Source organism: Charadrius vociferus, unplaced genomic scaffold, assembly GCF_000708025.1.
Source record: "Charadrius vociferus isolate BGI_N301 unplaced genomic scaffold, ASM70802v2 scaffold209, whole genome shotgun sequence".
NCBI classification, from domain to species: domain Eukaryota; kingdom Metazoa; phylum Chordata; class Aves; order Charadriiformes; family Charadriidae; genus Charadrius; species Charadrius vociferus.
The window spans coordinates 204955-218215 of NW_009660387.1; the positions used below are offsets into that span (position 1 = coordinate 204955).

General features: G+C 37.8%; 1 protein-coding gene across 2 annotated transcripts in view; it reads left to right on the forward strand.

Annotated features, from left to right (window-relative positions):
* Nucleotides 1-8680, forward strand: part of USP9X (ubiquitin specific peptidase 9, X-linked) — a 79155-nt gene extending 70475 nt beyond the window's left edge. Inside the window, exons 39-44 of one of the 2 annotated variants that reach the window (XM_009893274.1) lie at nt 414-634; nt 1711-1799; nt 4272-4428; nt 4875-5087; nt 5528-5623; nt 7095-8680. In XM_009893274.1, the coding sequence (XP_009891576.1) occupies nt 414-634; nt 1711-1799; nt 4272-4428; nt 4875-5087; nt 5528-5623; nt 7095-7229 (911 nt within the window). In that variant the 3' untranslated portion in view covers nt 7230-8680. The remainder of the gene's footprint in view (nt 1-413; nt 635-1710; nt 1800-4271; nt 4429-4874; nt 5088-5527; nt 5624-7094) is intronic. The other variant, XM_009893275.1, reaches the window with a different exon arrangement.
* The last annotated feature ends 4581 nt before the right edge of the window (nt 8681-13261 follow it).

The following is a 13261-nucleotide window of genomic DNA, read 5'->3' on the forward strand; positions in this document are numbered from 1 at the left end:
TGCCTAGTGAAGTAAATAGACCTTGTGTCCTAAAATATGATAGATTTGGGTTGTGTTACACAAGCAGTGAAGCAGATAAATTCAGGATTTAAGAGGATTACACTGAGGAAGCTCTCAGTAATTTCTCTTCTTGCACATGAACATGTCTCCAGCTGTTCAGCTTTGATTGTCACTGCATAACCATACCTGAGAGGGAGAAGTAGATCTCTCAGGCAGCAAGTGTCAAGCTTCACAATCAGAAAACTTAGTTATTTCATACCATTGTAGCATTCAAAGAAAATTAACTGTTAGGGAGGGGTTGGGTTTTCTTCTCCATCTGTTATTTTTTGATGAGTTACACCAATTTATATTTTGTTGTGTCTACGATGAAAGTATTTCAGTACCTTTTCATCTGTAGTAACTGTTTGTTCTAGGTAATCCGCCACTTGCCAACCCTTACGGTGATCCTAATTTATCTCAACCTATAATGGCACTTCAGCAGAACGTAGCAGACATTTTGTTTGTGAGAACTAGTTATGTGAAGAAAATTATTGAAGATTGCAGCAACTCTGAAGAGACTATCAAGTTGCTTCGTTTCTGCTGTTGGGAGAATCCTCAGTTCTCTTCCACTGTCCTCAGTGAACTACTTTGGCAGGTAAAAACAAAAAACGAGGAGAAGGATGGCAATATAAATGTGTATAATGCAAGATTCTATGTTTGTATATAGGAATGTTGTATTAAATACTGAACAGGTGCTTGATAAATAACCTTTCCTTAAGGTGGTGTACTCTGTCAGTATTTACAGTCGTAGGTCTTTACATCATGTTGGAGTACTAAGTCCTTTTATGAGTTTAGGAAAGCAATTGACCTTTTATGAGTTAGGAACACTATGTTAAGGATGGAAAATAAGTAGACTGAGGTGGTATTTATGTATTGTAAGAGCTTTTCCTTCAGCTTTTCTGTCATTATGCAAAAGAGCTTCTTACATTGCATGGAAAGCTAGAATCATTTCCTAAGATCTCCCTTGTATTTATTTTGATTAAGTTTGTAAAGTTTTTTTTTACAAGTCTGTAGAATGTACTTGGCTTCAGATTCAGGAAAGAGTCTTCGGGACTGTCCTGTTTTTCCTTTCCTCTGTATAGTTAGTCACGCTTTTCCACTCCAAAAGAAATTTCTGACTTCTATTAGCTCATCTTTATATTCACCCATTTTTTTGCATGTAAACATCACATTCTTCTGTGTCATTTTATTTGGCATTTGAAAGAATCGTAATAAAAATCGCTTTACTGATGTTTTGCTAGCCATGTATTTTATGTTTTAGGATAACCTTTGAATATAGCCTTTGACGGTCTGTCTAAAAGTAGCAATAACAGTGAAAAACACTGTTCGTAATTTTGCTTTTCTAAAGGTATTTTTTTAAGGTAGCATCTTCAGCATTTCATGCTAGGGGGTTCAGATCCATTGTGTTAGAAACTCCTGAGGAAACATATTGTCCTTTACAAAACCTACTATATTTAAAAAAACAAACAAACAAAACGCAACAAAACCACAACCCCAAAAAAACCCTGACACAATCAGCAATTTTTTAAAGAAGGTATTCATTGTATCTTGAAATAGCCTTTAAATTACAGTAAATTTCACTTCAAATGAATTGTGTTCTTGTATTGCACCATATCATCTGCATGCTTCAAGGAATGCTTTCTTATGTTCTCTGCATTTTTACTTTTTAAGGTTGCATATTCATATACATACGAGCTTCGACCTTACTTGGATCTGCTTCTGCAAATTCTATTAATTGAGGATTCTTGGCAAACTCACAGGTTAGTGTTTACCTGTCTTTTTATAATTCAAGATTACTACATTTTGTACAGCTTTTTCCCAGAGGTTCTGTTGCTAATCCTTTGAAGAAGTTTGCTTTAAATATATATTAAATCAAAATACAGAAATAAAGCAATTTTTTTCCACTTTTATCTCAGTTTTTAAGACAAGTTACCATTTTTCACCTTGACCTTCCCTATTATTGAGAAATTTGCTATGTAGCCCTATAAAGCCAAGATTTTTCACATGCAAGAGAATGTGCCATTTAGGCTAAACTCGTTGATATTTACTGTGAGGTGCTTAGATTGATTCTTGAAAGGTCTTATTCAGGAGGGTCCAGTTATAGCCCGATCTTGCTAAGAAGCACGTCAGTCATAATAGTGATACGAAGACACGGTAAAATGTGAACTTGGGAGTTTCATATATAATTATTCTCTATGTGATCACATTTCCATAGAATTTTAACTTCAATATATGAAATACTTACCCAGTTTCAAACCTAATTTGCAGAATAAGGCTTTTGAAAATTGAGATTAAAAAAAATGTAATTATTGCAAATACTGACTAAGACAATAGCCAATTCCTCAGAAGTTTTATGTAGTGGTAGGTGAGGTAACACAAAATAAACATAATCAATGAGCTACCTGTCAATATTTCAAAATGTCACTGTTTCATAAGTGAATATGGGTACTATCGGATTTACTAAATCATGTATAACCATGTCTCATGACATTTAAAATACTTAAGAGCACACTTGCCATATGCAGTGACGGTGTTGAACTCATGTACTTAAACTGTAGAAGTAGGATTTTATCAGTTGCTTAGCCTTACTTTAGAAGATACTCTGAGAGGAGATGGTGGTTTGACTTTGCCACACTCCAAAACATGAAGACTGAGCTGGAGGGATTTCTTCATTTTCTTTATAGGAATTACAGCTTTGGTAGGGAATGAGAATATCCTTTATATATAGGTTTTTCAGTCTTGCATATATATATATGTATATATGTATGTATGTAATGTATATATAATACAGTTTGTTTATATTTTCTTCCTGATAAACAAATACTTCCATGAGATGTCTTTAAGTCCACAGAATGCTGGAGGGTGGGTATACTTTAGTTAGTAGATGTGAAGTAAAATAATACATTTTAGGGTGGAAACACAGGTGATAAATCGTGGAAGTGCTTGTTTGGGATAGTACTGGGTTTGAAATGATGAGGTGTAAAGGAGGTTGAATGTTATAGTATGGCTTTCGCTATACTTGGAGATGTCCATCACTTCATATTCAAGATTGCAGCCTCGGGAATAGCAGTGTTCATTGGAATTGTGTTAGGCTTCAGCAGAGGGGTATTAAGTGGCCAGCTGCTTTCATCCTCTGATTTCTTGCTGCCACTTCTGGCAGTAGCTTGAAGTATTGGTCTCTGTCCTGTTCTTGGTTTTGCTGTGATAATCGTAGAGTTTTAATGATCTTTGTTTTCTCTTTCAAATAAAAATAAAAAACCAAAACAAAACCAAACAAATAGCATAACTGTCCATAGTAAATGGTAATATGTTCGAACTCTTAGAAAACAAACATCATCTGATCTTAGGCTCCTTTGGTGCTCCTTTTGTTCTTGTACTGTCACATGGCTGCTGCTGTTTTTTGGCATCAGACCTGCTTTTGTAAATTTCTTGATTGGACAAGTTAAAGTGCCAAGTTTGGGATAATAACGTTACAAGTACCATTAAGTTAAATCAGCTGAAGTAAAGGTCATCATCACTTTACAGATGGACTATAGGTTTCTGGCTCCCTGCAATCTGTTTGCTGACTGTTGGCAGGCCTGTGAGGATAGAGGGCATTTGGTTTTTCTACAGTGAGTGTAGCTCTTTGAGATGTCAGTGTAGGATCCGAGCCTGCCTTCGACTCTTTTTTCAAAGCCAAAAGTATGTCAATTCTCAGTTCTTGCATAGTTTCAGGGTGGCAATTAATTCCTCTACCCCTTGCTCGAGAGCAGAAGGCACAGAAGATGGGCTTAGTTCCAGGGAATACCCGAGTCCCTTATCTCCATGTACAAATATGTACCATTCATTCACCTTCAGAGGGAGTGTATCTTTGAGAAGCATAACTATAATGGAAGCAAACATTCAGTTGAGGATTTAACTGTTGCGATTCTTTAAGGACCTATTGGGTTAACACGTCTATTTTGTAAATGCAGTTGATTTAAAAAATAAGTTATAAAATTTAACTAGTTAAAGTTGATTGCTGTGTTTAGCATTAATCATACATGGTTTTAATATGTATCATGCAGAGAGTTTAAATATTACCATATGTGCTAAAGTTATAAGTAACGTATGTGATGTGTCAAGTTAGTTTTCTGATTTTAAAAAAAACTCTTTACTAAAACCAGAAGTCAGCATATGAGCTATCCCTTTTATAATCACATTGTAAGTGAACTCTTAACACTTGAAGTTCTGCATTGATTGTTCTTTTGTAGGATTCACAATGCACTTAAGGGAATCCCGGATGACAGGGATGGACTATTTGACACCATTCAGCGCTCTAAGAATCATTATCAGAAAAGAGCTTACCAGTGTATAAAGTGCATGGTAGCTCTCTTCAGCAACTGTCCTGTAGCCTACCAGATCCTTCAGGTGATACCTTTCATTCTGTTTCTTGCTGCTTTTTTCCCAGTTTGGGTGGGCAGGGGGCAAACAAAACAAAAACAACAAAAAAAAACCCCACAAACAAAAATCCCCGCCATCCTTCAGTTTTCCTTGCCTTGATGAAATTACAGCTTCCAAGTACAACTCGTTTGAACCTTCCTATATCTGAAGGTCAATATATATGGGATTGAGAGCAATTTGATTAAACTTGCACTCATGATTCTGTGATGCAGCTGCAAAACCACGGACTTAATTTCAAACTTGAACTTTTCTTTGGGCAAAAAAGGGTATAAGGGTATTTCAGGGAATCTTTTAAACAGAGGCGTATGTGTTTGTCGTCTGTTCTCTGATAGCTGATGTATATAGGAAGGGGGAAATGTTTCTATTTTGAAGAACAGAGAAGGTCATTCTGAGTTGTTAATTTCCATCTGCAGAGCAACGGAGATTTGAAGAGAAAATGGACCTGGGCAGTAGAATGGCTTGGAGACGAGCTTGAGCGTAGACCATACACTGGCAATCCCCAATACACCTATAATAATTGGTCTCCACCAATACAAAGCAATGAAACATCAAATGGCTACTTCCTAGAGCGATCACACAGTGCTAGAATGACTCTTGCAAAAGCTTGTGAACTCTGCCCAGAGGAGGTAAAGAATTAATTTGACTTCTCGTAAAAAATTTGAGTAAAGTGCTTCTATAAATAATTAGCCTTAGCAACAGTCTCTGGTCATTATAGAGGTAACACATTTTATAAATATGGATTTCTGGTTTTGTTTGCTTCGTTTACGTACTCCTGTGCAATTTTCCACTTTATTACTGTTCCTATAGATGTCTGTTACTTAGAATCAGCAGTATAGAATTGAAACTGACCATTTAAAGTAGATTATGAATGGGTCTGTTTTTCCAATAATATGTTTGTAGTGGGAACTGTTATGTAGTACAGTACAACCTATGGGTGACACAGTGGGGTGGAATTTTTCTCCAAGCGTGTCTGAAACAATCAAGACTTGCATGTAGGATTGGTTCTGGATAGAATAATCGTAATAAGTTTTACCTAAGTAAATCAAATATTTTTTTCAAACTTTAGGAACCAGATGATCCTGATGCCCCAGATGAACATGAGTCTTCTCCACCTGAAGATGCCCCGCTGTATCCCCATTCACCTGGTTCCCAGTATCAACAGGTAAAAGCTCAGAGTTGAACTATTTATTCAGAGCTCCAGGTTAGCTTTCTTTAGCATTTATGGTGACTTAAATTATAGGCATTTAGCCAGAAGCATATTATAGTCAAGTTACACGCTTGGAAGAATAATGGTAAAGATATACCTCCATTTTGCCAGGAACAGTTTCACCATCAGAGTTTCAGGTGAGAATGTTAATGTTAGCAGATCGGGGATTAATCATCCATAGAAAGAATAGGGGGACAGATGTCATCGCAGTCTGGTGCATACTGAATTTGATTCTGTTACATTTGTTGACATTGATAATATTTTGTGAGGTGCCTTCTTGTTCTTAAATACAAAATCAAGCCTCAAGGCCTGAATTTCAGTTTGGGTAATGGGAAGACTTTCAGAAAAAATGCAGATGGCTTTGTTAAATATAATTTGTGCTATGAACGCTGATCTCTAGATCTTAAGTACATACAAAATCTAAATCTGTTACCATGTTAAATGGCTGCTTTGTTAGTATCTTTCAGTGGAAACCCAGATCTGAAAGAAATCATAACCAGGCTTTTTACAGAATTGACTAAATTAGTAGATCCCCCACTTAGTTTCCATTTTTTGTTCCAGTTCATTTTATATATTCCAAATCTGCTAATTTAATTTCCTTTCCTGCCCAAACCCATTTTCCCTCCATCTTGCTTTCCTTACTTGATGTTCTCAGCAGAGCAGTTGGTAAGTCATGCAGATTTTCCCACTCCTTTCGGAGCTCCTGAGTTCAGACACATACCGTAACCTCACCATTACCCGTGTGATGTGTTCACTTTCTTGCAAGAGATGGCATTTCTCACTAACACACACAATCCTCATATTCCTAGTTTCTTCACAGTTGGTTAAACTCTGCAAAACAGTAGGTAGATGAGGTATTTTCATTTGCCAGATGTGTGTATGAGTTTAAATTGGGACAGAACATCTGGAGAAAACTACTGGTCTAGATTTCATTCAGTTCTGTAACATTAAAGTTTTCCCTCTTAAAAATTGAAGTATGCTGCATAAATACAGGTATGCTTTTTTCAATTTCTTCAGAAAGAAATTCAAGCTGGTTGAATCTGTTGATAAAGTATGTGCACAGTTTAATGTCTGCAGCACATAGGCAGCCTCTCTTCGTCTCCCTTTTTTTCTTTCTTGCTGCTTCTGCTTTGCATGTAAATGTTTGTTATTCAGAAGCTGAGATTACTATTTTAATTAATCCTTTTATCTTTACAAGTTGAAAGTTTGTTTACCTTCTGTGTAGATTAAAAAGGTAAGTGAAAGATGTGATTGAGAGGAATGAAGAAGCTGTGATGTGTGTTCACGTAGATATTCCTACGCAAGAAGTTCAGTGCGCTTGACAATACTTTTCAATAGTCTGAATGTAAAGGGGTGAAGCAAGTAATGGGTTAGGAAACGGTCCACGAGTTTAATGTCCCTTTAAAATGTTTATGCTTTATTACAGAATAACCATGTGCATGGACAGCCATATACAGGCCCGGCAGCACATCATATGAACAACCCTCAGCGAACTGGCCAACGAGCACAAGAAAATTATGAAGGCAGTGAAGAAGTTTCCCCGCCTCAGACAAAAGATTAGTGAAATGCACATAATCAATTAACTTGCTCCATCAAGACTGTGCACCCAGGCCTTACAGTCCAACCTTTCTCTGTGTCTGGCTAATATTTAAAACTAGAAAAACTATTCCTAATCAACATGGAGTGGAGAGTCTATTCACTGTCTTATCTGCAGAAAATTGCTGTCAATATATAACCCGCCTGCAGTGGAAAGTGTATAGTGTTTTGTAATAAATGGCCTGATGCTAATGTGTAAATGGCAAAGGTGTATATAGTATATTAATGTTTGACTGTTAATTCTTGAGCAAGAAACATTTTTTTTGTCTTGATGAGACTCACAGATCTACAAAAACAAAAAAATAATTTCTTGATATATCTGCTGCGCTCTGCAACCAGTGTTGCCTGCCTCATGGCAGTCGGATCAACTCCTTTACGAAAAAGCCTATCCATGTCAACCACAAAAATAGTTTCATGTTAATTCTTTGCCACTGGAGTCGATTTTACTATGAGCAACGTAATGGCTGGTAACCTTTTAATTATTTGGTTGATGTGGAAAATTGGTGATGTAACATTGTTTCTAGATCTTTTTTCATTGCCTTTTTCATTCTGGTATTAGGTTAATCACTTTGAAGCTATAGTTATGCTGTAACATTTAGCATGGCTTCACACCAAGTTAGTGTAGCCAACGAGGGGGGAAAAAAAACGTGACTGCAGTTGTCCCAATGTGACAACTGTATTGCTCAGAACTTTTTCTTCTTACACCTAGACTATAAAATGGGGAGGGAAAATGTGACAAACAAGTGGTTTTCAGTTTCACATATGTTCCTCACATCTGATGTTTGACAGTTCTGTCTCTGGGTGGGATAAAGAACACTTAGTTTTCAGTAATAGGAATTTAAAAGATTTAAAACAAATATGCAAAAATTTGCTATGCCAGGATGCCTGGAGCATAATAGACTGTATTTGGTGTGCTTGTTTTGTTTCTTTGGTAGAGCTTATTAGATAAACTTCTAACACTTTCCTTCTACTGCATCCCAGTGAAGCGGAAGTCAACAAAATCACACAGTACTTGTGAGTGCCACTGCACCAAGTTAACTTGCTGGTTTTCTGCTCGTTCACAGTTCTACTTGAAAGCGAGAATTGTCTTAGCTCTTTATCCATTATACAGGAAATCTTAACATTAGAAGCAGGGTTTAATTATAAAAGAAACTACTGGTTAGTCAAATACAATTCTGAGGTATCTCTATTCCAGAATAAACATTTGTTTAAAGACTTCAAGAAACGCATCAGTAAATACTGTATTTAAATGAAAATTGGTAACTTGAATGTGTGTAATTTTTTTGGAACCTGTCTAAAAACCAAATACCCCTGCAAAACAGATACAGCCCACCCTATACTATTTAAATATTTTGCTGTTTTATTTTATAGAAATTATTTTGCTGAATTCACAAATAGAATTTGATTTAAGAAGAATGTTTTGTCCTGTGGTGTGTGTTGTTTTGGGGTGGTTTTTTTTTTACTGGACTGCACAGAAAGGTGAATTCTGTGCAGTGGCACTATGCTGAATTCTGGAACAACAGTCACATTGAGATTCTGTGCACAAGAAAAAATTGGCCCTTAAGAATAAAATAATCAGGACAATTACACTGTAAAAGTTTCTTAATGTGATTTATCTTGTACTTTTTGTATGTTTTTATATATACATATATATATTTAATGAGCACAAGCTTGATGGTGTTTTTTACAAACGAGTTGATAGAAACAAAGCTGCTTATCAAATTAAAGGTCTGTAGTTTTGAAATGAACAAAGGAAAATTCAGTCGCAAGTGCATTCTTATGCATTTAGTGTAACAAGGAAGGGACACAGAAGGTTTTTGAATATCCTGTGTAGCGATGATCACTTTTATGCTTCCATGTTTTCCCTAGTGCTCAAGTTAATTCAGATTTTTTTCATAGTTTTTTAGTACTACCATTTTACCTGGACTTAGTAAATTTGGATAAAGTGTTCCCATTAATGTTTGGGAGTGCTTGTTGGAGTTTTTAACTCAAAACTTCTACCCTGAGTACTCAAGTTGAAAGAGTTCCTATTTATTTGGACAAGTACTTGTTAAACAAGCTGTCTCAGAGGTGATTATTATGTATTTTTTACTAGATAGGGAAAATATAGTTCAGCCTTGCCAAATGTGTTTGCTTTTAATAGTGCAATGATTGTAGAGACACGTCAGACCTGTGACACTTTCAGCCTGTGACTCTCTTCAGTCATACACACCTCTGTCCTGAATTGAGAGTGACTGCAGCGACCCCTGTTTTTCAGGCGGCAAATTGAGAATATTGTGCATCTTTGTGACTTTGAAGAAGGATAGCCTGTATTGTTTGTTGCAGCTGCTCCTTTTTAAACAGATAGCTACAGTAAAAGGTGCAATGTTTTCACTCTGGGCAAAACAATTTTGAATTGTACTTAACAAATATTGTACAAGCAAAAAGTTTCATATGCATGTTACTGTCACGGCGTTTTGGCAGTGGTCATTTTCAGGAGATAGATACACAGTACCTCATTGTTGATGGCACACTTTAAAATAATAGTCCTCGAAGTGCCTAAAGATTTAATTCCCCCATCACTGACTTCAGTCCTATTTTCCGTTTAGAACAGTTACTAGGGAAACTTTGGTCTTCCATAAAATGAGCCAATAAATAGTAAAGCAATTACTCATGTTCCTGACAATGTAACATCAAATACATAGAAACTGAACACTTGTAGGTTGATGTTATATGGTGGTTAACGTATAGTTTGACCTAGGGGGAAATCCGTAACCCTAAGCAGAATTTCTCCCTCTTGTACATTTGGATTGTGGTTGTTTAGTGACTAAAATAACCTTTTAACGCTTGCTGCTGTTAGTGTTAAAAGATCAGTACAGCCATATATAAAAGGAATTCGGTTACTGTTTGTGTCTCAGTAAATGTAGTGTTTTGGTCACAGAGTTGGTCACCTACACCTGTGTTATCCCATTGACAACAATGAGATTGCACGGGGCTCGGTCAAAGCTGAATTTGCCATGCAGAACCTGATTTTGTGGGGATGCACAAGCAGAAAAGGACTCCGCTTGACATGGAATTTTTCAGGTTATTCCCTTCTAACTACCAGCTCTGAAAATTTAAGTTCTCTATTTTTAAAGCTAGTGTATCTTGCTGAAATGGAGCCAGAAAGAAATGAAATTCCACAATGACGTTTCATTTTTTTTTTTTCAGAGTGAAACTTTACTTTAGATGATGTGAGAAAATTGTGTTACGGTAATTGCTATTATGCTTTCTCAGCGACTTTGTTGTGCCTAGCTTATGTGTTTTACCATATGTATCATGAAAAAGCACTTATGGTTCCAAAACTTCCTATATATTTCTTAAGTTCCAGGAGAGAACGAGATTAGCCATTCTGCCAAAGCTAAATGGGCAAAAATTGGCTGCTGTAGCAATTTACTTCATTTTTGGTTTCAATAAATTTTGTCTACCTCCAAGTCTTTTGCCAGAAATGAAGAGGCTGATAAATTATGTCAAGGCAAAATGGCTCCATGGTTTTGTTGGCATGTGTTTTCGTTACTGGGCATTGCAGTGAGGCTTTCAATGCAACGAATTTAACTTCAAGCGTAAGTTAAAGACTAACTATGTAAATTAGAGAAAGAAGTGGCGTGTTAGGAAATCTGCAGAGCAACCAATTAAGTGTTTAAATATCTTAGTTAAACCTTGGTAGTCCACACTTGCAAATCCACATTGAAAGCAAATTCACCCCTGTGGTGAAAGACACACACCTTAATTTTGGGGAGGGCGAGATGCTGACGCTGACCTCGCATTCCTTAAGACCGGCATGGGAGTTTCCTGTCCATGGCCCTGCTCCAGCACAGTGTAACCAGAACAACAGTAATTTTGGCTCCCTGTCTTCTTACCTCCTGTGCTCTCCATCATGTTCATGATACCACTTTTCTCACAGCTGTGAGGTCTTGGGACTAAAGTCTACACCTGCCTTCGGTTTAGAGCAAAACAAAAGAGGCTTTCTGGGGGAGAAGTAGGAGCCATCTTGTAAATACTGCATGCTGCACAGTGGCACTATAATAAGCGGGAAACAAGGTGAAAGAAACCCAGCTATGTCCCCCTGCATGATTTCTGTTTCTCTTGCAAGTGGTCTCACGAGGAAGACGACAGCAAACAGCTCTGTAAAGCTCAGTGCATTTTCTTCTGGCTTGCAGCTACAGTTGGTCTACAGTAGCGCAGTGAAGACGGCTGCGCAGCAGCAGCACGAGCAGCACACCCTTTATACGCCCTCCATACTGTTCCGGGGTGTTCCTTGTACCTTCCTTCTGTGGGTCTTTGGGGATTGTCATGTTAATACGTACCTTTAGGCTGAGACGTGCCCTCCATTACAGACTAGACAGCTGTACTGCACTAGAAGGGTTTTAACCCAACCTGAGCACTGTCACTTTTTACACTATGTAACTTCTTAAGGTTCATACCTTTTCTTTCTAAGGTATAAAAATTTCTCTTGGACTGTGTTAAAATGTCAAATAGCCATTCTTCGGTCCTTTTTTACAAGAGTGAAGTGTTCAGTTCTGCCCCTGTAGTGTCTGCTCACAGCTAGGCTGTTCGCTAAAGTGTGTTGGCATAGATTCCAGCGCTTCAATTCCAAGATCCTCATCCTGTAGTCTGATTTTTCCAGTGCATGCTGTGGTGGATCCGTGGATTTCAACGGCATTGGTGTGAGTCCTGTTGGTTTCTGCCACCGTAAGGGTTGAAGTTGATGTGTTGCCGGGATCAACGCAGCTGAGTCAGCAGGTGGCCCAAAAGACAGCTATCTTGCTTGCATTATTTACACTTCTTTGCAGACAATGAAATCAAAACAAGCACAGGAGAAGCAGTTTCTGAAGGAGAAAAAACACTCCTGAATAAGGGCTAGCTTTTCATCAGATTTTAAATACCCAACTCTATTTTTTAGCTTTAGAATTGCTTAAAGCCACTTTTTGATAATAAAACTGACCTACAGGCTGTTTCTGTGGAATAATTTGGTATCGCCTTAACTACATGAGCACAACTCTGAAATGACAGTGTCAGTCTTCAGTGGTCAAAATAACGTGCAGATGTCATCTCATTTTTAACAATGAGCTAAGCGTGAATAATGAAGGGGGGCGGGGGGGAGTAAACAGGTTCTGTGAATTCATCCCAAATCTAACCACAGAAGAACATCTGGTGCAGGAAAATGAGATCATTCCTTCCCTCTCTCTGTACGCTGTTTGAAGTGTCTGATGGTGTTAAATTTTATTCTTACTTTACAACTGCCATCCCAGTAACTTGGTTTATGCTGCCCTGAGCATTGTCAGCTGCACAGGTTGCAGCTTCCTGATGCATTTGCAGTTGTGTCCCATTTGGTCCTTACCAGGGCAAAATCTTCCCATGTTTGTTTTCCCCATATAAGCCAGTTCCCTGAGCCCCATTTCCTTTTTCGGTGTCGTGACGTGCTCTTTCTGTTCTCCGAAGATAACCAGGACTGGATGAATGCTTTCCAAGTGTGGTTTCACCTGAGCCATTAAGAGAGCAGTTACGTTGCTTTTCTGTAATGATAGCTCTGGGCATGCAGCTTTTAAAGGTTTTGGCCTTTCTTTCGTAGCTGTATGTATTGAAATGCTGCGCGGTTCTTGCCCGTCACTTCCAAATTTCTGTTGGTCTTTTCTTGCCAAGTTCCTCACTCTGAATTGCCAGGATCATTTTGTAGCTAATATTTTTGTTTTTTCTTGGAATCAATTCCCCTCACTTGCCATGATGGGGTTTTTTTGCCTCCTTTTCTACCTACACCTGTTGTTAGCTGCTGCAAAAGATCCCTGTTTGCCAGGCTGCCTGATGCTCCCAAGCGGAGCCTTTTACTCTGCAGTAGCAGCAGCCAGAAGCTTGCCCAGGTGGGCTTTATCATCTCTTAAATCTCAGAATTTCTGTGGGGTATAAAAGCTTGATGCTACTGATGGCAGTCTGGAATTCAAATAGCTTGTGGCTTTGGATGGGTTTTGTTTTTTCTTTTGC